General features: G+C 42.9%; 4 protein-coding genes across 4 annotated transcripts; 2 read left to right on the top strand and 2 right to left on the bottom strand.

The window, feature by feature from the left end:
• Positions 1–80: 80 nt before the first annotated feature.
• Positions 81–8,021, bottom strand: slc7a8b (solute carrier family 7 member 8b). The gene is made up of 12 exons (XM_080476425.1): positions 7,926–8,021; positions 6,709–6,919; positions 5,445–5,649; positions 4,559–4,710; positions 3,462–3,587; positions 2,470–2,623; positions 2,181–2,304; positions 1,973–2,076; positions 1,577–1,673; positions 1,331–1,480; positions 697–874; positions 81–592 (listed from the first exon to the last, which is right to left on the bottom strand). Exons 2-12 carry the CDS (start codon positions 6,851–6,853, stop codon positions 525–527), a joined length of 1,503 nt encoding a protein of 500 aa, XP_080332551.1. The 5' UTR covers positions 6,854–6,919; positions 7,926–8,021; the 3' UTR covers positions 81–524.
• A 314-nt stretch (positions 8,022–8,335) lies between these two features.
• Positions 8,336–14,146, bottom strand: prmt5 (protein arginine methyltransferase 5). Its single transcript, XM_080476858.1, has 16 exons — positions 14,035–14,146; positions 13,607–13,725; positions 12,716–12,801; positions 12,456–12,590; positions 12,256–12,368; positions 12,094–12,143; positions 11,832–11,995; positions 11,589–11,750; positions 11,427–11,504; positions 11,092–11,150; positions 10,770–10,892; positions 10,311–10,486; positions 9,944–10,147; positions 9,740–9,850; positions 9,586–9,650; positions 8,336–9,475 (listed from the first exon to the last, which is right to left on the bottom strand). The coding sequence occupies exons 1-16, from the start codon at positions 14,130–14,132 to the stop codon at positions 9,323–9,325; spliced, it is 1,896 nt and encodes a 631-aa protein (XP_080332984.1). The 5' UTR covers positions 14,133–14,146; the 3' UTR covers positions 8,336–9,322.
• Positions 14,147–15,359: 1,213 nt separating this feature from the next.
• On the top strand, positions 15,360–16,441 carry psmb11a (proteasome 20S subunit beta 11a; the record flags this gene model as incomplete). The annotated part of the gene is made up of 1 exon (XM_080465569.1): positions 15,360–16,441. One exon carries the CDS (start codon positions 15,360–15,362, stop codon positions 16,230–16,232), a length of 873 nt encoding a protein of 290 aa, XP_080321695.1. The 3' UTR covers positions 16,233–16,441.
• psmb5 (proteasome 20S subunit beta 5) lies at positions 16,188–23,389 on the top strand. The gene is made up of 3 exons (XM_080477026.1): positions 16,188–17,680; positions 19,354–19,660; positions 22,718–23,389. Exons 1-3 carry the CDS (start codon positions 17,456–17,458, stop codon positions 22,999–23,001), a joined length of 816 nt encoding a protein of 271 aa, XP_080333152.1. The 5' UTR covers positions 16,188–17,455; the 3' UTR covers positions 23,002–23,389.
• The last annotated feature ends 231 nt before the right edge of the window (positions 23,390–23,620 follow it).

Below are 23,620 nucleotides of genomic sequence, written 5' to 3'. Positions count from 1 at the left end.
AAGTGTGCAATATATATATATATCATCATATCAGATTATCATATGCATAGCATTTTGATGAATAAACAAAAATCCATATTGATGTAATTAAAGTGAAACTTTTATTACTTGAGTTTCCCAGATATATGGACATTCCTAGTGCAAAAGACAAAATCTCATTGATTCTTACAGCCAGGCGATGGTGTGAACAAATGGAATCAAATTCATGTACATTTTCAAAGGCTTACCAGAGTCACCAACAATTCAAGGTATTCTACAAAAAACATTTAAAAATGTAGGTGAGCTCATAGACAGATTAATGTCATTGCAGCATAAATGTGTTCAGCATTAAGGCCTGCCAGAGCCCAGTACAACAGAACATTTAAGAAAATCATTTTTCATTCAGTCACTATGTAAGCTCATCTTTTCAGAAGCCTTCTCTGAGCTTCGCTTGTGGGAAATTGTTTCTTCACATGTGCAATTGGGAGATTCATGTGTTTTTTTTCAGTGTCTCCTGAAGATTCTTGCACATCAGGCTGCTGTGGCTATGGACTCCCTTCCATCGAAGGGTAGACCACCAAACATAGATTTTGGCACAAATGCGTCACTTTACCTGAAAAAAAATTTGAAAAAAAAAGGTACAAATTATTCTATTCAATTATAATATAAAATATATGCCGTAATCCCTCAATGTCTTGGGAAGAATTCTAACCTTACCCAGAGCAATGTGAAAAGACATTGGCTTGTTTTCCCAGTAGACGCCAAGATAATACACAGGGACACCAGTCATCATGATGGCCAGGCCAATACCACAGACGAGAGGCTCAGAGTAAATAGAAAACACCAGGAGGAAGGCCCAGAACAGCAGATAGATCACAGGCCACACCAGGCTCACCTGGACAATAGGAGAAGAAAGTCATAGTTTAAAGAATGGAACAAATTTGTTACCGCCAAACTAGTTCAGATTTGTTTGATGATTTCACTTCATTGCATAAAGTTAAGCGTCAAATTTAAAAGCCAACTTTCTGGACATAAAACTACTTCAGGGTCACATGGGTGTAGTGGTTAGCACTCTCGCCTCCATTAAAAAAAATATGTCCCTGGTTTGAGTTTGGGGCCTATTCCCGAGTCAGGAAACCTCTCCCCTTGTTTTCATCACTTCCTCTCACTGTCCTCAAACATGCATTTGAGGCCAATTTGTGACTTTAAAATTTCCCCTGTGTGAGAATGTGCCAGTTTCTCTGCATCAACTCTATGATGGACTGAGGACTGGGATCAGTTCAGTAAGTCTGAGCAGTACAGAAAACAATACATGGAAGGAAAAAAATAAATAAATAAAAGGTTTCTCTACCTTGATTGGTCGTGGCATGTCAGGCTTTTTTACACGCAGCACAATCTGTCCGGCAATCGTGACGCCATAGAAGAGGTAGTTGATAAAACCCACGTAGTTTATGAGGGTGTAAATGTCAGTGGTGCACAACATCAGCATCGTTGATATCAACTAAACGAGTAAGCAAAGGGAACGATTAAGCGCTGTTTGCACAGGGTGAGGAGCCGAGAAGACACGAGACTGAAATGTAACTCGGTCAGGACTTACAGTAAATATCAAGGCCGGGATGGGAGTGCAACGCTCGACATGAATCATGGCAAACAAACGTGGTAGTTGGCCTTCCCTCGCACCAGCGAAAAACAGCCTGAGAAGCAGAACTACAGACGGTTAATTCTTGACAGTAGCTGCACTCGCCAGAGAGGAGGCAACTTAGAAAAGTACACTATGGGTGCAGAAAATAAAGGGTTAAACAAACACAAAAACCACCAACCAAACCATATTTTACTATTCAGACTTAACATAAAATTAAATCCAGCTTGTGGTTAGAGTCCATTTTTCCCATTTTTGTGCTCCCACAGATATGGGTTCAGACACCAGGAGAATAAAGCACAGCAGCCACAAAGCATCCAATACGTAACGCAGAAATTGAGGACACAAACTAACCGCGACGACGTGAAGAGGGAGCCATTGACTGCCCCGAAGGTGGAGAGTGCCACCGAGATGGGCATGATCCATGACATCACTCCAAGAAGTTTGGTCCCAAATGTCTGAGGGAATCATTAGGAGCCGAGAGAGAAGACGACGAGCAGCTTAAACACAGATAACAGCGAATCATCAAGACCTTTGATTGATTCTGGTTTTATTTTCTCACCACTGCCACAGCGTTGGACTCCAGCAGCTCCTGGGGGCTCATGGCCGTGACGTAGGCCACATTGGCAAACACGTAAACAAAGGTCACCACCGGGATCGAGATGAAGATGGCGAGAGGTAGATTCCTACAGGGGGAAAAAAAAAAAAACAATTCATTTTTAAAGTTTTAAAAACTCAGGTCAGTTGCCTGAAGAGACTGATGCAAATGTTTTTACTGCACACATACGAAATGTACATTCAAAGTAAAATACAACCTGTACTACAAAATATCTAAGGAATGAAGCACATGCCTGAATGGGTCCACCAACTCCTCTGTGACATAGTTGAGGAAATTCCAGCCTCCGTATGCAAAAGAGCCTTGCAGGAAGGAGAGAGCTATCAAACCCACGTCATAGTCACGGAAAGTCTCGAAGGCATGTGCTGGCTCCAACCAGTAATAGTGACCTGGAGTAGAAACACATATATATTACTGGGATGATGAGGGAAATGTGTTCGATTATTCAGCATGAGACTGAGCAGTCAGTAATGGTAGGCTGGGATTCCATGGCTGATTCAAACTTTGTTTTATGCACGTCTCTGGTTAAAAGACTTCAGATCACTTTGCTTTACGCAGAGTTGAAATAAAAACATAATTCAAATGTTTGGTTCAATTAGAATTTTCAATTTAAGGAAAATGACAGTTCCCTTCCTTTAAATCCCACAAAAACATGTATTAAGGTTAATTTTTTCACACTAACACTGGAATATAGAAGGTAATTTATGAGTAATATATAACTTTGCATTGAAGTTTGTATAACAGAAACAAACTTCTGTCAAAAAACTGTGTGTGTGTGGATTATGAGCTACGAGGGATTTAATTCCTCTTTCACACAAAGATAACAACACTTACAAGAGTAACGGGGGGGGGGGGGGGGGGGGGGGGGGGAGGACGGACTACAATATATTATGAAGTGTTCATACTTCCAAGAATGTAATTTGCTCTTCTGTAGAATGAAGCAAGAACACAGTATTCTTTAACCAGATGGTCAGAATAAACACAATTATCATTAGATTGGGAAGAATAGCGAGAGAAGAAACCAGTATTTCACAAAGATTTTGAATTTTAAAGTCCTTATTGGATTCAGGATAATAAAATAGTGCGCATCACTCTTTGGGTGAACGTTTCAAAACTCCATCGTAATGGAACGTCTGTTAAAAATGCTACAGATGAAAACACCACCGATGACACTCCTCAGGGAGACACCAAGGAGAGCTGAGTGGCAGAGAGAAAAGACAATTGTACCTTTGCATATTTGGACAACACCCATGATTATGATGAGGCCCAGAGCCAAAAGCTTTCCAGCAGTGAAGACATCTTGGACACATGTCGCCCAGCGCACGCTGTAGCAGTTCACCCACGTCAACAGCACTGACGACAGGAAAGGGAAAAAAAAAAAAAAAAAAAAAAACAACCTTAGAACTTAAAGGCAAAAGTTAAGATAAAATGAAAGTCATGCAAGGAGCTGGTATTTATTTTTCTTGTGTGATGGAAAAATACGAGTTAAAAAAACCCAACAACAACTCTTTTCCATTGTGCATTATACTGCACACTCCAACAAACCGACCATTGTCCGAGCACTGCCGATGTGGCCATGAAACTAACAATTTCTCCAAACTCCCAGTATCTAAATGTTCTCACAGAACATTTTCCCGTGAACTCACAAACGTCAAAAGACCCCATTGTGATGACTTCTTCAGTTGTATCTGGAAAATTAAACTAGACCTTGTTTCTGTTAATCCGTTTTTTTGAGGAAACATTGTGTTTAAATGCAAATCTGCACCGCATCAATAATGTTAGGATATTTCCAAACTGAATAGCAAGTCGTTTTTGTTGCCTACAGCGGTTTTGACATTATACTTTGATACAGTGGCATAACAATTTGAAGGTACCAAATGTAATAAAAAAAACTAAACAACAGGGAATCTTTGCCCATTTGAGAGTTATAAGACAACACCAATACAATGTGACTGTATTCTCAGTTTGGGTGGATCTCATGTGACTTTGACAAACTGTGCAAACACGGCGAACACAATATCTGACTAAATGCAGTTTTATTCAACAGACTTCATCACGCATTCTTTGCCCACCCTTGTATATATCCGATTTACCTTTGAACCAAAATAGTTCTTAAACCTAAGACACAGTTTACTCAGATCATTTCATTTGTGCAATTCCAGACATGAAAAAAAGCCCCTCAACAGACGCAAGACACCAAAACAGGCCAGAGCAGTAGAATGACACAAAGAGTACATTCCACCAGTCTTTTATAATCTCGGTCTGCTAAAGCGTTGTCCTACTCCAATTGTCATTTAATCTCAGATCATCATTATGTAACTCACGCAGGCAGACGGCAGCCAGCAGTTGCAACACCATCTCTGGCGGCTGGCAGGAGTCAAAGAGGGGCTGCAGGATGTAGTTGGAGAAGGTGAGTGCGACCACGGCCTGATTGGTAGGGTAGATGACCAACACCACGGTCCACAAACGCAGAAACCTGTGGAGCATCGAGGCCAAGGGGTTAACGAAGCATGCAATGGGCTGAATGAATATTCTGTGCATATGCACAATGCGGTGTATAACAATAGCCCAGGCCCTGATGGAATATAATGGGAAAACAATTAAACATCCCGTGGGAGCATTATAGTCATTCACTGGAACGTTGTTATTGGTGAAATGAGCAGAACTGGGTCAATATTTTCTGATGCAGAAAGTACAGAAGCTATATGAAGCGATCGCAATAATGATGTGGCACACATGGTTTGGGTGTTTAGTTTAAAAGTCCCATTATTTACTCTTGAATGAGAGCATCTGTGCGTTTTCCCCGTGATGAACCGGCGACCCGTCCGATCTGCAGTACAGAAGACGGATGGATGGTAATTCAAACTTGTCCACTCTTTCATTGTAATTATCCCGTAACCACTATGAAACATGTTGAATTTATTGTCGTCTATCGACATATTATGAGAAATTACACTGACGGGATCGCAACTTTTGAGTATGAAAACATTTATTAAGAGCAATTTGTGCAATATGGTGTGTAATTTTAGGATCTACACCTATTCTAAATTCACAGTTAGTGCTAACTATTGTTTTTATCCCTCAATTGTCTGCAAAGACACAAACCTCATTTTTGTGTGCCAGTTACGTCTGGGATCCCAAAAACATTTCGATCTCACCAAAACATTTTAACCCTCAGCCAGATATTGAGACAGACGCCGTTGTGCTCACCCGGCCAGTCCACCAAAGATGTCCTTCACGTAGGAGTAGTCTCCGCCTGACTTGGGGATGGTCACACCCAACTCTGCATAACAGAGGGCACCAATGGCCGTGATAAGTCCAGTGCTGATCCACACCAGGATGGCCACGCCCACCGAGCTGGCATTCTCCAACACGCCTTTAGGACTCACAAATATCCCAGATCCGATGATGTTGCCTGTAAATTCAAAAGAGGCGGATTAAAGTCTACAAGGCTCATGGCACGATAGACACTTCAGTGACAACAGTAAGACGTCTGAATTTCAGTTCTAGAGGGAATCAGTTTTATAGAATTGGAGCCAGAATCCCTCTTGTATTAATGTTTAATGTCCAAACAGAACATCTCCTGCTAAACGTGAAAAAAAGGAGAAATTGCTATGTTTGTAGTGAACAGCTCTCTAAAGAGAATGACGACTTAAAAGTGAATTAAAGGGCTCCTTGTTTTTAATTTGTAAGTATTTTGGCACCACAATAAATTAAACCCGCAGTAGAAAACTTGTACGGTCCATAACGTTTTCCTCTTTCTTTCAGATTCCTGTAAGTCCGTTTTCTGTTACAATATTTAGCCCACATGAGACACAGACATCGTAGCAAGGGCTCTCTTCTGATGGGGATGGAAATTGCAGATTTAACACTGGTGACAGGCATTAGTGGGATTGGTTTTTTTTCCCCCCTTCTGCATGCATGGAAAGTGAGCAGGGGTTGAAAATGGGTTTACGACAGCCAACTGCAATCCCTGGAAATAGAAACGCAAAACCGTGCCATGTGCCACCAACAAACGCAGAGAGGCCGCAGACTGAAATATAAATGATGAAATGAGAAGATTTCTAATCGGTGATACAGTAAAGCTGCTGAAGCAACCGGCAGTAAATTCAGAGAAACTGGCATCTGTCTGTACAGGACACACAAGAGGGTGTGGATTCAACTAGACGTGTTTTTGTCCTAAAAACCTTTAAACACCTGCAATGAATTTAGAAAGAAAATCTATTTTCAGCCACATATAGCTTTGGTTCATGCATTATTTAAAATGAGCAATTACTGTTAATTTCAGTGCATTAAAAAGGAGAAACTTCTTGTGGAGTAGAAAATAACCATGTAATCTATAAATGCTTCCAGTCTGCATGAAATACTGTCGACTAAGTAGAAACTGGTGAGAGCTTCACTGACTGGGAATAATACGCTTGAGTTTTATTCAATAGAGCTCATGAATGGAAAGCGCACCACTTAGCGGACTTACCCACTATAATGCCACAGGCACTGACTAGGCCAATTTGTTTTTTCAGAGCGACTCCGGCGCCTCCCTTGCTCTCTCCGCCCTCGCCGTGCTGCGACTGGCCGCTCGTCGAGCTGCTGCTGCTCCGGTTCCTCTGACCCACAGTCATCCCGAAGCCTTGTCCAGTTTGTGCCCTCCTCCTGCTGCGATTGTTCAGGTGATGACGAGACAACAGCTGCCCATCGAATATATAGGAGCAAAAAACGAATTATATATAGCGTTAAAGGAATTAAAGTGATGAACTCAGCAACCGGTTTCCTAAAAACTAAGCAAACACATTCACCTATGATTTCTATTAATTGCTTTGATGCATTTTGTCTTTTCGCATTTAACACTGCCCAGGTCTGCATTTAAAACTCTAAGCCGAAGTTAGACAAACTTGTAAAGACATGGCTCAGCAAGCTCATCTATCCACACAGAAGGTCTCTTTTTAAATAGACAATTTTGCTTCACAAAATATTAGACCTTTAAGAGGACAAACGTGTACAAACTTATTTCCTAATTAAATTTGTTAATAAAAACTGCTAGTTGGATTGTGTTCATTTTGTCATTCTAAATACATATGATATGGACCCTGTTTATTTGTGAAAATGGAACACAGTCAGACTGTAAAAATCTACTCTCATATCTGTAGATATTTTCTGGCTATACATTCCCAGCTCAAGGAATAATCTATATTGACTATGACATTGTGAGATTAAGTCCACGACACATTGTCACAGAATTAAGTTATATACTGATTAAACGTCTTAGAAATCTTAACAGAGAACTGCAAAAAAAAAAAAGAAACGGTCACATTTATGTGAATGTTAAATATTTACATGCTCAGTAATATTTTAGATTAATGCACAATGTCAAGCAGGAGTCTGGATGGCAGAGAAGCGGAGCAGTTTCCATCTTCAGCCGACTACATTAAGGTGCTGCTAAAATTAGACCCCACATCGCCACCTAAATTATTCAGCCTGCTACAATAAAAAGGAGCCGGCCCAGCTGTATTTGGATGGCTTAAAAGTACAAACAATAACTGTGAAATACTGAAGAAAAAACTAATCTCTGTTCACTTCAGTCACTTGAACGTGTCCAGCTACAGAAAGGATCTGAATTACTGCAGTTTCTGTTGCTTTTACTTCACTCTGCTTCGTCTCCTTGAAGGAAAAGTCTCTCACAAAGTGTTGACCCACCTTTTCCAGCAGCCGCAGGCAGTGAGGATGTCAGGGAAGTATCGCTGTTATGTGATGGACTTCATGTTTGGAGCAGGTCCTGCTGCAGACTGGGCCGTGATGGAGAGAAAGACCTCCAGCTGACATGCAGGAGCTGGTTACTATCAACCAATCAGCGCGCGGCAAACCTGTCAACGCGCCTCAAGCCCCGCCCCCTGCCGAGAGGGCCCCACTCATTGAAAAATAATGATATGATAATAATGATAGCTCGAGTCAAGCTGAAGTGCAGCTATTAATTAGCTTATATGTGATATTTTCTTCTTACTTTCCAGAGGTCCAACTATTCTTTTTTTAATTCCTCATAACTCAAAATCTTTTGTGACGAAAAACGTCAAGTGGGCTCCACATGCAGCACGGTATTACTGCAATATGAATAGCAGACCTAAAGTTTTATTTTTAAACTTCATGTGCACATACTCAAGATAGACCGACGTGTGCATGCAGCATGATAAGGTCACACGGGGTGTGTTCACACAGACTTGTTGATTCTAAGTCAAAGGATTGTTCCAAGTGAGACAGTGAATGAAGAATGGAGCTCAAACTTAGGGGTTGGATCTGATTGAGCACGATCACTTTTACTTTGTGTTGTATCAGAGATTAGGGCGGATTTAAACAGCATTGTTTCAAATTTCATTGTCAGGTCTTAAAGAATCTTAATGCATTAGCTGAACCGTACTTCTACAGACATAAAACATTTTTACATACAACAAAATGAATGTTAAACATCAATAGGACACCTTCAGGTTCAGTTGTGGCTCGAGATATACTTGGAGAGCGACATCTACTGGACGAATAACCTCATTACAGAGTTGGTTTACATTGTGCTTCACTAACAAAATGCAAAACAAGGCACAGGCACATGGAGAAACATTACAGTGTCATCTTTATTGACATGGTTCAGACATACAGAAAACAAAATATAGTTATGAACAGTGACTACAGCCCTGCGACCTGCTCGTGTTGAGGGGAAGTGTATTTCATCACTATGCAACTATCAGTATGGAATGTGTTTGATAAGGCATAGGGTCAGTTGGAGTGAGTGTACACCTGCTACAGAGAAGAGGGGGAAATCAAACCATAGAAAACAAATTAAAGAAACCAAATGTAAGGTATCCGACTTAATGTGAACGAGCCAAACTCACTGCAACAATACAGATTGTTCAGAACTTCTGAAACAGACAAAACTTATTTTTTAATGGCCAACTCAAATCGACAGGCAGGTTGCACTGACTGAGGGCTCACAACACTAGTCCGCTGTTTCAACTGCATATATAATAATAAAAAAAAAAGAGTGAGACCACCCCCAATGTGACTGCCACCATCTTACAGGAACATCAATGTACGTCTGTTGGCGGGTTTCACAGGCCGATTGTGTAGGAGCGGCCGGCAGGGTTGTGAATGGCGGAGCAGGAGGGCTCAGTCACGGCCCACTCGTACCAAACCTTCTTCCCGTTGTTGCATCGCCAGAATCGCAATGCGATATTGTCGTTTCGGGACAATGAGATGGGTTGCTATTGCAAGAAAGAGAAAGAGAAAGAGAGAGAGAGAGAGAAAACTTAACCACTGCTGATTTTAAAGTTTTATTTGCAGTGGAGTGCAGAGCATTGGCTTCATAACTTACCTTGAGGGGGAAGAGGATGGGGAACCAGGAAAACATCCCAGGTGAATGTGTGCCTGGCTTTATACCTGCAGGGAAAAAAAAGAAGATTAAATATTTAAACATAAGCAGACCAGAAATTTTGCACAAAGTGCCACTCGATATTCCGCTGACTTACTGAGTGTGACGTCTTTGTACAGCGTGGTCTCAAAGTAGCCAGCAAAGCCATGGAGCACAGAATTACAATCCACTGGGAATCTGAGGCACTGATACCGGTTATTGTTCATATCTGAGAGAAAAGAGGAGGAAATGCATCACATTCAAGTGCACACAGTTTGTGTCCATTGATGGGAGTGGGTTTTGGCGATAGAGTAGACTCTACCTGTTGTGGGATGTGTGAAGGTGAAGCACGGTTTGGGCTCCGCCAACTGGTGGAAGTTATGAAGGCGCACCACATAGGGCGTCTCAAAATGGCACTGCGGGTGCTTGTCATGCTCTCGGCAGCCTCTTACTTCATTGTAAAGCTTGGACGAGGACAGAGGAGCCAGGAAGGACGTGTAGGACGAGGGGATGCTCACGCCATCGTCTGAGGGTCAAACGAGATGCAGAAAAAAAGAAAGTGAATGGAGGCATTTAAAGCATAACAAATGGTTTTGTTCTTGTTTGTAGTGTAGGACCATGGAAACATTTACTTTTGCTTTCAATTACCCTGCATGGGCATGTCGGCGTGTTTCAGAAAAGATGAGTACCTTTCAGAAAGTGCTGCGCGCCGTCTAAGCACTCTGGAGAAAGCTCATTGTCACCAAAGGATCCGAGCAGCTCGCTGACGATGATGTCTGCTTTCTCCGGCGATTTCCACTCGCGCATGTCACTTGATATGACCGTCACCTGATCACCCCACTCCTCAAAGCGCCAATTCTCTAATCTGAACACATTAAAAGCAGAAGCAAGTTACGTTTCGGGGCTCACCTCTCTCCACTATGCAAATTAGTAACACGCAAAGGGGATTACAACTGTGCTCTCGTCACTATGGGAACGGCTTTTGGGGGTGGAGGGGTTCGGAAATATGAAACGGGTGAAGATTTCCAACAGCCTTCTTGGTTATTCAAAATTTTTTTTAATAAAAAAATCCAAATCTAGGGAAACTAGTTGGCCCCTTCACCATACTTGCATTTCAGACATTCACTTTGACGTATGTAAATACTCACGTAACTACAGCGTTGGGATTCTTCTCCACAGCGTACACCTTCAGTTTCCTGTCGGCCTGCCGGGCGGCATGCAGGGACGCATTGACCAGAGGACCTCGTCCTGCTCCCAGCACCATCAGCACCCTGCACAGACGCAACAGCATGTCAGACAACTCTTCCACTTCGTGTTCACGCAACGGGATTGCAAACATTAGAATTCTATAAAGAACTAAAAACACTGAAGCATACAATCATCAGTTCAACAGCCAGAGAACAGTGATCAATACATGAATTCAAGCTTTAGTTTGGGATTCTTCTTCCATTGATTTGGTGACAGACTTACTGAACATTGGTGTCTTTTTGCTCTTCTGGAACTCTGTCAAGTAGACATTTATACACCGCCTGTACAAACAAAAAATATGTCACCATCATTTATGTATGAAATTCCCAGACCATTTACAAAAAAACATCCCTCACCAAGGGACATCAAACTCAAACTTTCTTCTAATTACAGAAGAGTCAATTGTCAAATTTAATCTTCTAATTTCATGAGAGGGATTTTTGGATTCTTACCAAACAATACAAACACTATTTATAAGCCCTGGAAAAGCCCAACCTGCTCAATTCACCACGAGATTTAATGCTCCGGAAACATTTTAATAGTTGCACTTCTCTTACCTGTTGGTACTGGGAATATTTGATAGGATCCTTCTCAAACACTTCATATGTCTGAGACTCCAAGTTGTCCATGAGAGGCTAAACAAAGGAAACAAATGAGCTCCATGAGTCTAGTAACAGATGAGGTTTTTTGAGAGCAAAACAAACAGAGTGCCACTTCACCTGGAGGGGAGACTGCAGATAGTCTTCATAACCTTTGGCAAAGAGCTCGTAGGAGTTTGGAGCCGGTCGGTTTTGGTTGAGGTATTCCAAGTACTGCAGGTAGGACTGGAAGTCTTTATCCGTGTGCCGATTGGTGCCTGTGAGGATGAACTGGGCCTCCAACTGAGAGGCATTGTTTGTTTTAAACAACTGCATGTGGCAAGCGATTCTTACATACTGAGCCATCCAATAAGTACTCCATACCTTGAAAAGACGGAAGATTATTTTCTGATGGGCTTTGGACAAAACAGGAAAGCCCTTCCTATTGGTTAGGAAGATGCTTGTGGGAAGTATGGCTGCTTTGATGGGTTCCCCAAGCCATTTGTCAATGACGGCATCTGATGGCATGTCTGCTCCAACCTCAATAGCTTCAGATAAACAAAAAAAAAAAAACTATTTTAGTAACAGATGGGAGAGTTGTGAGCAGATTCCACTCCATGTGACTGTCCACATTGTGCACGCTCACCAAGACAGACCCTCTTGTTGTAATCACAAAGGGTTCGGAATGAATGCCACCTTAGAAACCACAAAGAGAAAAACCAAAGGCAGTAAGTATACACGATGAGTCACAACGTGAAAGGAAATGCAGGCAGCAGTCTGGTGCTCAGTGAACTGGCTTGAAACTAACCAGCTCCAGGTCTTCTCCTCAACGTTGACATCATCAATGCAAGTGGCCAATTCATTCTCAACGAGATCTTCACGCATGTCCTCCGGCGCCATCATTGGGACTCGGATCCAGAACTGAACAGCGGGTCAATTTTCAAATGTCAAACGTCTGTGCTAAATACAAGCAATCTATAGCACAAGTATTCCAAATCAGTTGCTTACATTTGAGGTGTGGTGTCCTGTTTGAATGTGGTTGAGCAACAGTCGAGCGAGATTGGCATTATTGGGGCCCCTCAGGGGGATCATGAAGCCAGGCAGGCCCAAGTACGCTGAAAAGTTTAGCTCCTGTACAAGAGCCTTGAAAGAAATATGAAAAATTCTATTACGTGAGCTCGAAGGACATGACGCAAAATGATAAGACAAGGGACAACTTTGTCTCTAAGCAAAGGCACATGAATGAGTGTCCAAAGAGAAAAACTTACAGCTTCTGCGTTTCTGCGCTCGATCACAATTTCTGAATCTGCGTCGATCCATGGAGAAAGCTTCCCAACAATGAGGGTATTCCAATCTATTAAAAAAAAAGAAGCATAAATGATCATTCAAAATAAAGAAAATCAACACCTCAGTACATTATCACTGTTTGTTAATGCCAAAGTGATGTGTAAATTAATTCAATGATAAAAACAAATATGATTTCCACCTTCAACACATACAACTATTAATATCATTTTGTTATTCAGTGTTTGAAATGACATGAAGTTGAGTTTGTTAACAGGCTTAAATTTGATGGGTGAAGTGGCGGCAATAGTCAGAGCCATAACATACAATACAAATATTTGAATAAAACATTAGGCAAGGCACCACATTTTGCAGCATATACAGTCAAAGACATGTTGCACATTCTTATGTATGCAATCTCACTCCATAAGCCTACTTTTACTGACATTATCTTTATTGTTGACGTTACCATTACCTTTTAAAGTTTCCTCTTTACTATAATGCTGTACTAATAACCATTTCATTTTCGGAATGTAAATCACTTTCCTACGCTGAAAGTGAAGACTGCAAACAAATAAGTCTGCCACATTCAATCACATCATCTGAGAGTATTATACATGGTGACAGTGTATTTAGCGGGAAGCAGTGACTACCGAGCCATCTAGAAAGCGCACCTGGCTCTAATGTGGGTCACATGGTCTGAAAACCAGGAACAATCGTGTCTCTTGTAAACCTTTCAGGCTTTACAATGAGCAATTCAATCATCCCTGAGAGAGGGGGATCTGTTTCTGGGGTGGAGGTGTGTATTTTCTGGAGAGCACATGGACTTGAACATATGACTGACACAAAACGGGAAGAGCTCGTGAGGCGCTCACCTCTCCCACAGAGCAGCAGGTCTGAGCGGGTCTGCGCTCCGGATCTGGTTTTAGCGGGGTCCGACTCAAACTCCCTCCTGAACCTTGGGTGGAACAAGGGCATGCACACAAAGTCGAACCTGGACAGCAGAGAGGGGAAAAACACTTTCCTTAACAACAATAATAGCTTTTAGTTCAATTTACCCGAAGCAAAACATTAAGTTATTTCTTTCGTTATTTTCCTCCAGAGGGTCATAAGTGCAGGTTTGCAGGAGAGGAACAAACTCTCTCCGCGAGAGCATCGTTGTGATTGGGCACGTGCTGATAATTCACCGGCTAGCTTAGCAACCGTCAAGCTCTGACATTGTGTTATCGATTCCTCGCGCTACTAAAGTCAGCTCGTCTTATCCAAGTTGAAAATAGCGGGCAATGTCAGATAAACTCCTCACCCAACTTTGGCGACTGCGACCAACGTATCTGCGATCTCTGGCACACAATTCAACTCTCTCCCGCAAGATACTCTGCTCCCCGTACTAGCGGACGCCATGATTCTGCCCGACTGAATGGGATCACCTCGTTGCTGTCAGCAGCACTGAGGAAACATCACGCCATCTTGGCTCAACATGGAGATGAACGTTCACTGAGTTGAAAGGTGATTTAGATCCAAAATGGCTTCCACAGCACGTCTGCTTCATATCTCGCAGTTCATCGCGATAACACGCTGAACATTGGTGGCGGATTCTTTTAGTGAAAAGTAATTTTTTCAGTGAAAGTGAAATTCCTAGGCTATATTTATGGAAATCGCAAGTAATTGCTACTTAAAAATATAGAATAGAATAGAATGTGTCAATAACCTGCAAGAAAAGCAAAGTAAATCCTTAAACCCGGCACAGGTTGCCAGTCTATTAAAACTGGAACCAGGTCTCCTTGCTGTGAGGAGACAGTTTTTATCTCTGGATCAATCCTATCCTATCCCATCAAACCTATCTATTAAAAATATCATCATAGGGAAATTGTAATTGAGAGGATTACAAGATGCAGAATAAATCTAACTTGAGTGCCTCTGTTTCTAACATTGATTTATGTGTTATAGTTTTAATACAGCACTGTGAAAGCAGATTTGTCAGATATATGAATCCTGTTGTGCTTTCTGTAATCCATCAGCACCAAATTGAAAATGATGTTAAAGCTGTAACCCTCTCACAACTTGTATGATTAGTCTGTCACTCAGCACAGCATGCACAGTTAGCAGAAACTGGCTTCTCTGGATATCAAATTCACAGCATGTGGTATAAAATATAATTAATATCAACCCAAGCGTCTTTGAAAATAACCTTGTGTCTGCATATGTGCAAGTGCAGTCATTCCTGCAAATGCTTTAAAAGGGGGTGAAACTCTGCGGCAGATGAGAAAGTAAAAGTCTTGTGGCTGGGTTCACTACTATGAAACGGACTGCGATTTGAGAGACCTCTGACTTTCTTCAAACAGCTTTTCAATGGATGGACTGTGGTTCATTCTTTGCTTGAAGAGTGTTGCCTTTTTACAAAAGAGATGTTTTGACTTTGTGATCGAGGAATCTGTCTGATTGTTCCACATCAGTATGGCTTTGGAAGATATTTTTAGCCTCAAAGACAGACATTTGATTGACAAGTGTGTTCCTTTTTCACCTTTGGAGGATACATTCACACCTCTAGTCATGACGAACAATTACGACCTCAGATGGAGAACACCGGAGACATCTGATAGGAGTTGTCAGGTTCCTATGCACTTTTTCATGCCACCCTTGCCAAACTGTGTCAACAGACCCTCGGCTCCTCGCTGCCCTCCCAAACGCACCGCGCCAATCTGCAGGCCTTTTCATTTGGCTCACGGAACTACAACTCTTGGTTTCATCTTCCAAGGTGGGGTGATAGCAGCTGCAGACACACGTGCCAGTGCTGGAGGACTAGTTGCCTGTCCAGCTGTCCGTAAGATTACTCCTATTCACTCCCATTTAGTGGTCACCTCTTCTGGTAGTGGCGCAGACTGCATGCTGTGGGAGCGAATTCTGATGAGAGAGATCCGACTCTACGAACTGCGGCACCGACGGCGCATTTCGATACGTGGCACAGCCAAGCTCCTCTCGTTTATGCTGCATCCCTTTAAAGGTACCGATGTGTGTGTTGCTCTCACTCTGTGTGGCTGGGATAAAGAAACCATTAACCGTGACTCTGCAGCAGTCCTGCAAGGATCATTGATGAGTGATTGCAGCTCCTCGGCTGGTGTTGGTGACCAGGATATTTCAGCAACAGCACAGTCGCCATTCCACAACAGTGGCCCAAAGCTGATTTATGTGTGCAGTGATGGGGCCCGGCTACAGGGAAATGTTTTCTCCGTTGGGTCAGGCTCTCCATATGCTTATGGAGTCCTGGATGGGGGGCTGAGATGGAGCTTGAGCAAAGAAGAAGCAATTTCTTTGGCGAGAGAAGCTGTGTTTAGAGCCACTCACAGGGATGCCTACTCAGGAAACAACGTGGACCTTTTCCACATCACAGCCCAAGGATGGAGCAAAAGGGAGAGGGAGGACTTGAAAGAAGAATATTACAGAAAGATGCGGGAGAGAGGGAAAGGAAGGGCGGAGAGACAAACTGTGACAAATGTTGCTTAATGAAGCAAAGCAGATTGGGAGGGAGGGAAGATTGGATCTGTAAAAATTGAAATCAAAGTAAAGCCAAATCCTCTTGAGAGTTCATCAACTCCTGTCAACTGTAATAAATCTTTACCACATCATTACAGCACAATAGTATCAGGAATATTGGTCAGCCAATGGAAAAACTGATTGTGTCTTAACAAGTAATGTTAAAATAAAAAGTGGTAGCTCACATAAAAAAAAAGAAAACCTCAAACCCAACCAATAACGAAAAGAAAATTGATATTTCAAACAGTAGAATAAACAACGCAAATGACAAACATGAGCAGCATGTACTATAGAAACATGAGACAGGCTTGTAACTTCAAAGCGACTAACAAGAGGGAACTCCTATCAAAACTATCAATTCAGATGATGCTTCAAAGGCTGTTGTGCACAAAAACATGAATAGATATACTGCATGTCTGCAAATCTCTACAAGGAAAAAACGGATAATCAAATACAGGATTCAAAACAACAGATTGATATGACACATCAGGCATGAACTGTATACAATCAACTGTATACTGTATGTCTAGAAATAAACAAATACTGAAATACATAAAACTCAAAGATTGATTGGCATGATTCCTTTTAGTGCATATTGGGTGTGAAAATTTGAATAATAAAAAAATAAATGTTCTCTCATTAAAATTTTAGTTAAACCCTCTGGCCCTCATTTATCTACTGCAACAGGAAACTAATTGCCCATAGGTTTTGCTGTTGGATTAAAAAGAATGGTCTGGACAAGTGCTCAAGAGAGAGATAGTGGATGTAATGGACAAAGGATGTTATAGATGGAGATCCCCAGCTGTGGGAGAAGACGAAGTCCTCAGAGAAGTTCACGGATGTACTGAAGGACGACATGGAGATAGTTTGTACGACAGCAAAGGAGACAAAGGATGAGATAAAAATGGACAGTGATGATTGCTTGTGCCCACTGCGAATGGGAGTGGCCGAAAAGAAGAAATGCAGCATTTCATTTTATTCAGAACCAAACTTGTCAATACAGCTGACTCTTCTACAGCACTGTTGTATTCATTGTCTCTGTATACCAAATGACAGTGTCAGTGTTTGGGGTTATTTAATCTGTGCGCCAGTCCTCCGCGGCCACAGGAGGCGCTGTGGGGTTTCACCCATATACACTTGTAACGCCTCTGCACTTGAGCGGCGGAAGTTGCTTGCTCATCGGACACTCAAACATGGCTCTCGCTAGTGTGTTACACAGTGATTGTGCGAATTTTTCATATAATAATTGCCAACCTCTGAGTTTCGGTCGCGAAGCCGATCAGAGCGGTGTGGGATTCGAGGCTACTCCGGGCGACGGCCTCAGTTTTTCTGTGAGAAACCCGCTGTGTGCCGTGGAGGAGGATGGCGTCGAGAGGAAAATAGAGTTTCTCCACGGAACCACCACGTTAGCCTTTAAAGTAAGTAAACGATGCACTGGCTCTATACTACCTCACTCTTACAAACTATATATTTGCCACAAGACGTTATCCACATCACTTGTGCTCAATAAATAGCGCTTAAGGCTTCAAAGAAAACAAAGCATTGAGCATTAGCATGCTAATGTGGCTACAATCCGCTTTCTCATCGCGGGTGATCTTATACATGTTTGACGTTTCAGGCTTATATTCAGGTCAATAATTCAATATAACTGTGAATTTGAGAGAAGGTACAGCATATTTTCTGGCTCACGCAATTACTTTCACCTGTTAAGCGAGTCATCCCCGCACAGCTGTATAAGAAGAGGTAAACACAGCCGAAAGTATCTGTTTCATGTTATCCTCGGTCTATGTGTAGTTTTCTATCAATCAGGCGCTAAAATGGATTTGTGCATTGACCTACAAAATTCCAAATACTTAGGAAGTATCTATTATGTAAATATGACATTTTGATTGAAAATACATGTACCACGATGCAAGTGTAATTTATTGGGCTTATAAATATGATCAGTTTTGTGATATATTAATGCGACTCAATTTAGGGGGATTGTGTGTCACTAAAACTATGTAACACTGAGATGTTAGTGGCTTTAGTTGCATTGAAATCTATCATGTTGCCTGTAAGTGCTGCACAATCCATACATTGTATATTCATTCTGCTCGTCTCTGTGTAAATTGTCATTCTAATGTCAAGCTGCAACTCTAAACCTGTCAAAATCTGGTCAGTGTCTTGGCTAAACCAGGCATGAAATTGCTAGAGGAGATATTAGTTATTCAACAAAAATTACACAAACTCTCGAAATGATGACTTTGTGCAGGTAATCATCCAAAATACACTTCTTAAGAGGCCAGTACCAACGATAAAACGCAACTGGAGAATTAATAAAGTGGAGAGTATTTTCCGTAATTGAACATCCTGCTCATTTGTGCTACAGATAACCAGTATAGTTTCAGAAACTAATTTGTTTCCAGGTGGATTAAAACAGATGAACAATAAACGGCTGCAACTCACAAATGCAAAACCTGACAAATAACTACAGCCTCTTTAAGGAGCCCTGCTGTAGCACTTGGGTGACTTATAATCATTATTATGAGTGTTAAGTTTGCCATTGCAGTGCTTTCCTCTATCCTTTGTAAAATGCAGTAAATAGTCTAAATACAAATCTATATCTCAGTGGTTAGTTTTAGGTCTCTTTGGGGGATTTGTTTCTGAAATTAAAAAAAATAAAACATGAAGCTCTTCTTATCCCTGAATGAGGACCCCCCCCCAGCAGACATCTTCCTCTGAATTTGCAACTATTTTGTTTTTCTGGTAGTGCTATACTACTTTTAAAATCTCTTGTTTGTGTGGAGGGAATGGGGAAAAGTTTTTTTTTTTTTTTTTCTTGTCCAGATCTCTGGTAGAGTGGATTTATGTTCCACCTCTCCTGACAGCTGTAGTGCCTTGTTAGGGTTAGAGGTAGTTCTGTAATGGATTTAGATCCTGTCAGTCACAGTATATGCACATATTTTACACTTGGGTTTGAAATGTAGTGAGTGGGTAGTGGTAGAACTAAAAATTTGGAGAGGGCATGTTTATCGCAGTCCGTGTGTTCGTTTCTCTCGTTCAGTAAATTATTTAACACGTCTTGCACCATCACTTTTGCCTCTCTCAGTTCCAGCATGGAGTTATTGTTGCTGTGGACTCTCGGGCCACGGCGGGCTCATACATCGCCTCACAGACGGTGAAGAAAGTGATTGAGATCAACCCGTACCTGCTGGGCACCATGGCCGGAGGAGCTGCAGACTGCAGCTTCTGGGAGCGCCTGCTGGCTCGCCAGTGTCGCATCTATGAGCTTCGCAACAAGGAGCGGATCTCGGTGGCTGCAGCGTCCAAGCTGCTTGCCAACATGGTGTACCAGTACAAGGGGATGGGACTCAGCATGGGAACCATGGTGTGTGGTTGGGACAAGAGAGGACCAGGTAAATACAACAGCTGTAATCATTCTACACTTAACAGATACCGATGATGCACAGTGTGAGTATTGGCTTTTGCAAAGGATTGTTCAAGAATCATAAGCCTGTTAGTCTGTGTCTCTCCAGGGGACAATAAATCAAACACACTACAGTCCTCAGGATCCGTTCTTGAACCCTGTAACTGGTGCGTTTATTACCTTTTGTCACACTTCGCTTGAGCATTCATGTCTTCATAAGTCCAGATTGAACGACACATTCTCTTTAACTTTAAACTGTTGGATGCTATTTACCTTAACTATCATATGGATGCTAAGGAGTGTATTTTCTGTGTGACTTTTTATCCACTTTGAATGTACCTTTATGTTTACCAAACTTGAACTTCCCTTTATTGGCCATTAGATGGTGCTACATCCTCTCTGTTGCTCTTCCCCTGTTTTTTCTTTTTTTTTGAGCTGCAGCTTTTGGATGCCACACAGTGTGAGGCCGTACATCACAGAAGGTGTGCTTAAAGAGGCCGCCACAGTGACACAGTAATGGGAAATCGATGGGGCTGGGACTGCGGGCCAGCGAGAGCGCAACGCCATGATGGACGTTGGGGTCTCGGCCCTGGACAATTGGGTCGCATGCATAATGCCCATACACACACTGAGATCGATGCCAGCTTTGTCTGGAAAGTACAGAGGTCCGAGTGAACAATGATGGCCTGCCAGCGTGCCAACAGATGTAAATGACACGTGTTAAATCCCGGCAATCAATTGGGGAAATGATGATTCCTCTATAAGTTCAATAGGTGTGGGAGCTTTGCCACAATGCCAATGATTGAATAGTGAGGTAAATGTCATGTAAATTAAATCAATCGCGATTAGGGGGGAAGCTCATTAGCCAGCTACAGTTGTGTCAAGAGCACTTATTCCCCTGATGAAGTGTCTTAAGCTGCATAAAGAAAGAAACGGAGCAAAAGCGATGTTGAGGAGCTTGGCAAATATGACTTTGTAATGCATTAAATGTTATGACACTTGTAATCAGTCAACGCTTTATGGTGTGATAACAGCTTCACGTTTGACACGGGACCCACCTTTTGTGGCACCCCGTGGCGCTCCCTGTAAGCACAGAAAGGTTTTCTATTCAGGTGGTGTGTGATTAACAAGAATGACTCGCACAATGGGAAAAGTGACGGAGCATATGATCCGAGGCTTCATCAGAGAAGACCCATGTGGCAGTCAGTTTCACAGCCTCTCTCAGGAGAGTGATGTAAGAGCTTTCTCTCCTCTGTACGGCTGCTGCTTTTTTTTTTTTCTTTTTTCTTTTTAAATTCCTGAGCCAGTCGTGAATTGAAGTGGGAAGGACAGATGACAGACACTGACCCATTTGATGCAACCCACCCATGCATCGCCCTGTGCTCCTCACCTCTGTCTAAACGCTGTCATTCCAGCCAGCTGCACAAGCTGCTGTTCAAAAAAAAAAAAAAAAAAGTCTCCTTAAGCTCCTGTCATTTGATTGATGGAGTGGAAGAAGCCTCACTTGGCTGTCCTTGCTGCACGTCTTCGCCATCCAGGCAGCGTGCCTCTGCTGCCTTTATATGGACCTGGTAAATTTTACCCCCCTTCCCTATTTTTCCGTTTTCTGAGCACCTATCTGCCGCTGTGCCTTTTTGGCGTCAGTGTTTGAGTTGCGGGATCTGTTAAGTGATATCTCATTGAGCTCTACAAAGGCCCAGGTGTGTTTGGAAAGGAATGGATATGGGAAGTGTTCCTGGATGCCGCTCTGCTTCTATACTTGGACCTCCTAAAGAGTCCTTATCCACCTCCGTCAACTGCGCTACTCAACACAAGAGGCTGCCTTTACAACTCTCTCTCCCTGCCTATTATGTTTTTAACGAGTCTCTCACAGTTTTCAAGAGGAACAGGCAGGTCTCAGAATGGCAAATTACCCCCGTGCATAGGCAGGCACTGGATGATTATCATGGCAAGCTAACGACAGGCCGAGGAAGCTGCAATTTGCCAGTTGAAAGCAATGCTAAGCTTTTTTTTTTTTTTTTCCCAGGGAAAGCGAGTGGCTCTCTACCGCTAATAGACTGTCACTAGCTGAGAATCTCTGCAGGCGGGGACGTGCAATCTGGGCATTTTGAAGTGTTTTTTTAATGTGGGAGATGTGCGATCACGCTGGAAATTTGACCGTTTTCTATGCATGTGCTCCTGCGTTTCCCTGTGCGAGTAGCATTATCACAGGTTTGGGTTTCATGAAAGTGTCTTTTCACCATCTGCAGGCTGACTGTGGGCGAGCTCACAGGCAGGTGCTCGTCACCCGTTCCACGTCACTCCAGGATCAGGCCTGGCAAGTGTGTCACGACATGGAACAAAATGCCTCGCATGTGTCCTCGGGAGGATTGTGTGGCACAAACTGTCCCTTACAAGTCCCAACATGAGCATTGAGGGTGCGCGGTGTGCATGACATTGCATATTTGTACACTTTAGCGGGGGGGGGGGTGACCTCCCACCTCTCTCTGAATAGGTGTGCTTACATGGCAAAATGAAGGAAATGTCTGCATCGTGGCGCGTGAGTATACAAGGAAGGCTGTGAATGTGTTGTACGGGTCTGATGCCCCCGGGATGGAATCATGCCATCGCTCCTTGTCTGCGTGTGCAAGGTGCTGCTACCTGAGCAGCTCAGGTTGTGGGTCGATAGTTAATTTTTGGCCTGTTCGCGTGGATCAATAAGATCTAGAGCAGGGTCCCCGGGCAGACAGCGATGTGGGCCGTGCCGTGTCAGCAGGTTCCCGCGGCCGGCTTCGTTTTACTTGAAGAGGATGCAGCTGTTCCTATCCACCAGCCTTACTTCACTTGGAGAGGTTGCAGCTGTTTATATTCTCTCTCTGGAGGACGTGGCTCGTGTGCATTTACAAGATTCTGTGTGTTGGTTTGCGGTAGGGCAGCTTTGTTGGACGTACACATCTCTGTTTTCCTGACAAAGCCCAGCAACTGAATCAGGAGTAACATAACTCCCTGTGCACGCCTTTCCGCTTCCTCCCCCTCCTGACCTACCTTTTGTCCTTTTTCTTCTCAGGATTGTACTACGTCGACTCTGAGGGGAACCGGGTGTGTGGCGATTTGTTTGCGGTGGGATCAGGCTCCATGTACGCCTATGGTGTGATGGACAGCGGCCTGAGGCACGATCTGACCGTGGAGGAGGCCTGCGAGCTGGGGCGTCGCGCCATCTACCAGGCCACATACCGGGACGCCTACAGTGGAGGGCAGGTCAACCTGTACCATGTCCACAGCGAGGGCTGGACCAGGGTCTCCCAGGAAGACGTGCTCATGTTGCACCAGCAGTACAAAGACCAGGCATAGCTGAGAAAGTCAAGAGAACGAGGGGAAGGGGTGACTAGGTAAAGTTGGGTTGGGGTGGGTGCAGGGGTTTATTCTAATTCTGTTCTAGTCTGTTCTGTAACGTCACATTTTGACACATAATAAAAGGATTCATCTGCCCATTGATTCACACTTGTATTTCCTCTGACTTGCTGCATAAAAGCTTGAATGTGAAGGTTTTTAACGGTGTCGGTGAGTTCTCCTCACCCTGCTCGCGGTGTTATTCGAGGGGCTGCAGAGAGACGGCCGATGACTCAAAACATGGTGTTAATACAATGTGGGAGTAGTGTCCTGCTTTGCCCTACATACATTTCATTTGGATCGCTCCTTGGGAAACTACGTCTTTTTATATAAAAGTCATGATCCTTTTATAAAAAAAAATAAAAAATTTCCTACAAGTGCCGATTCCACCTTTTTAGATCACAAGTTAGTGAATCGTGTTGGTCAGATTTAACTTCCCATGTAAATGTACAGCCTTGCTGCCATCCTTGCCTTTTGATGTAGTCGCTTTGCTGCGGTTTGTGTTTACATTTCAGTCATCTGTTCCCGCAGCTGCTGGGATTTAGAGGTACATCTAAAGCCTGTTTTGTGTCCTTATATG

This window comes from Lipophrys pholis (assembly GCF_963383615.2).
Source record: "Lipophrys pholis genome assembly, chromosome: 1".
NCBI classification, from domain to species: domain Eukaryota; kingdom Metazoa; phylum Chordata; class Actinopteri; order Blenniiformes; family Blenniidae; genus Lipophrys; species Lipophrys pholis.
Note: the sequence above shows the minus strand (reverse complement) of the source record. Positions and strands in the feature narration are given on the sequence as shown.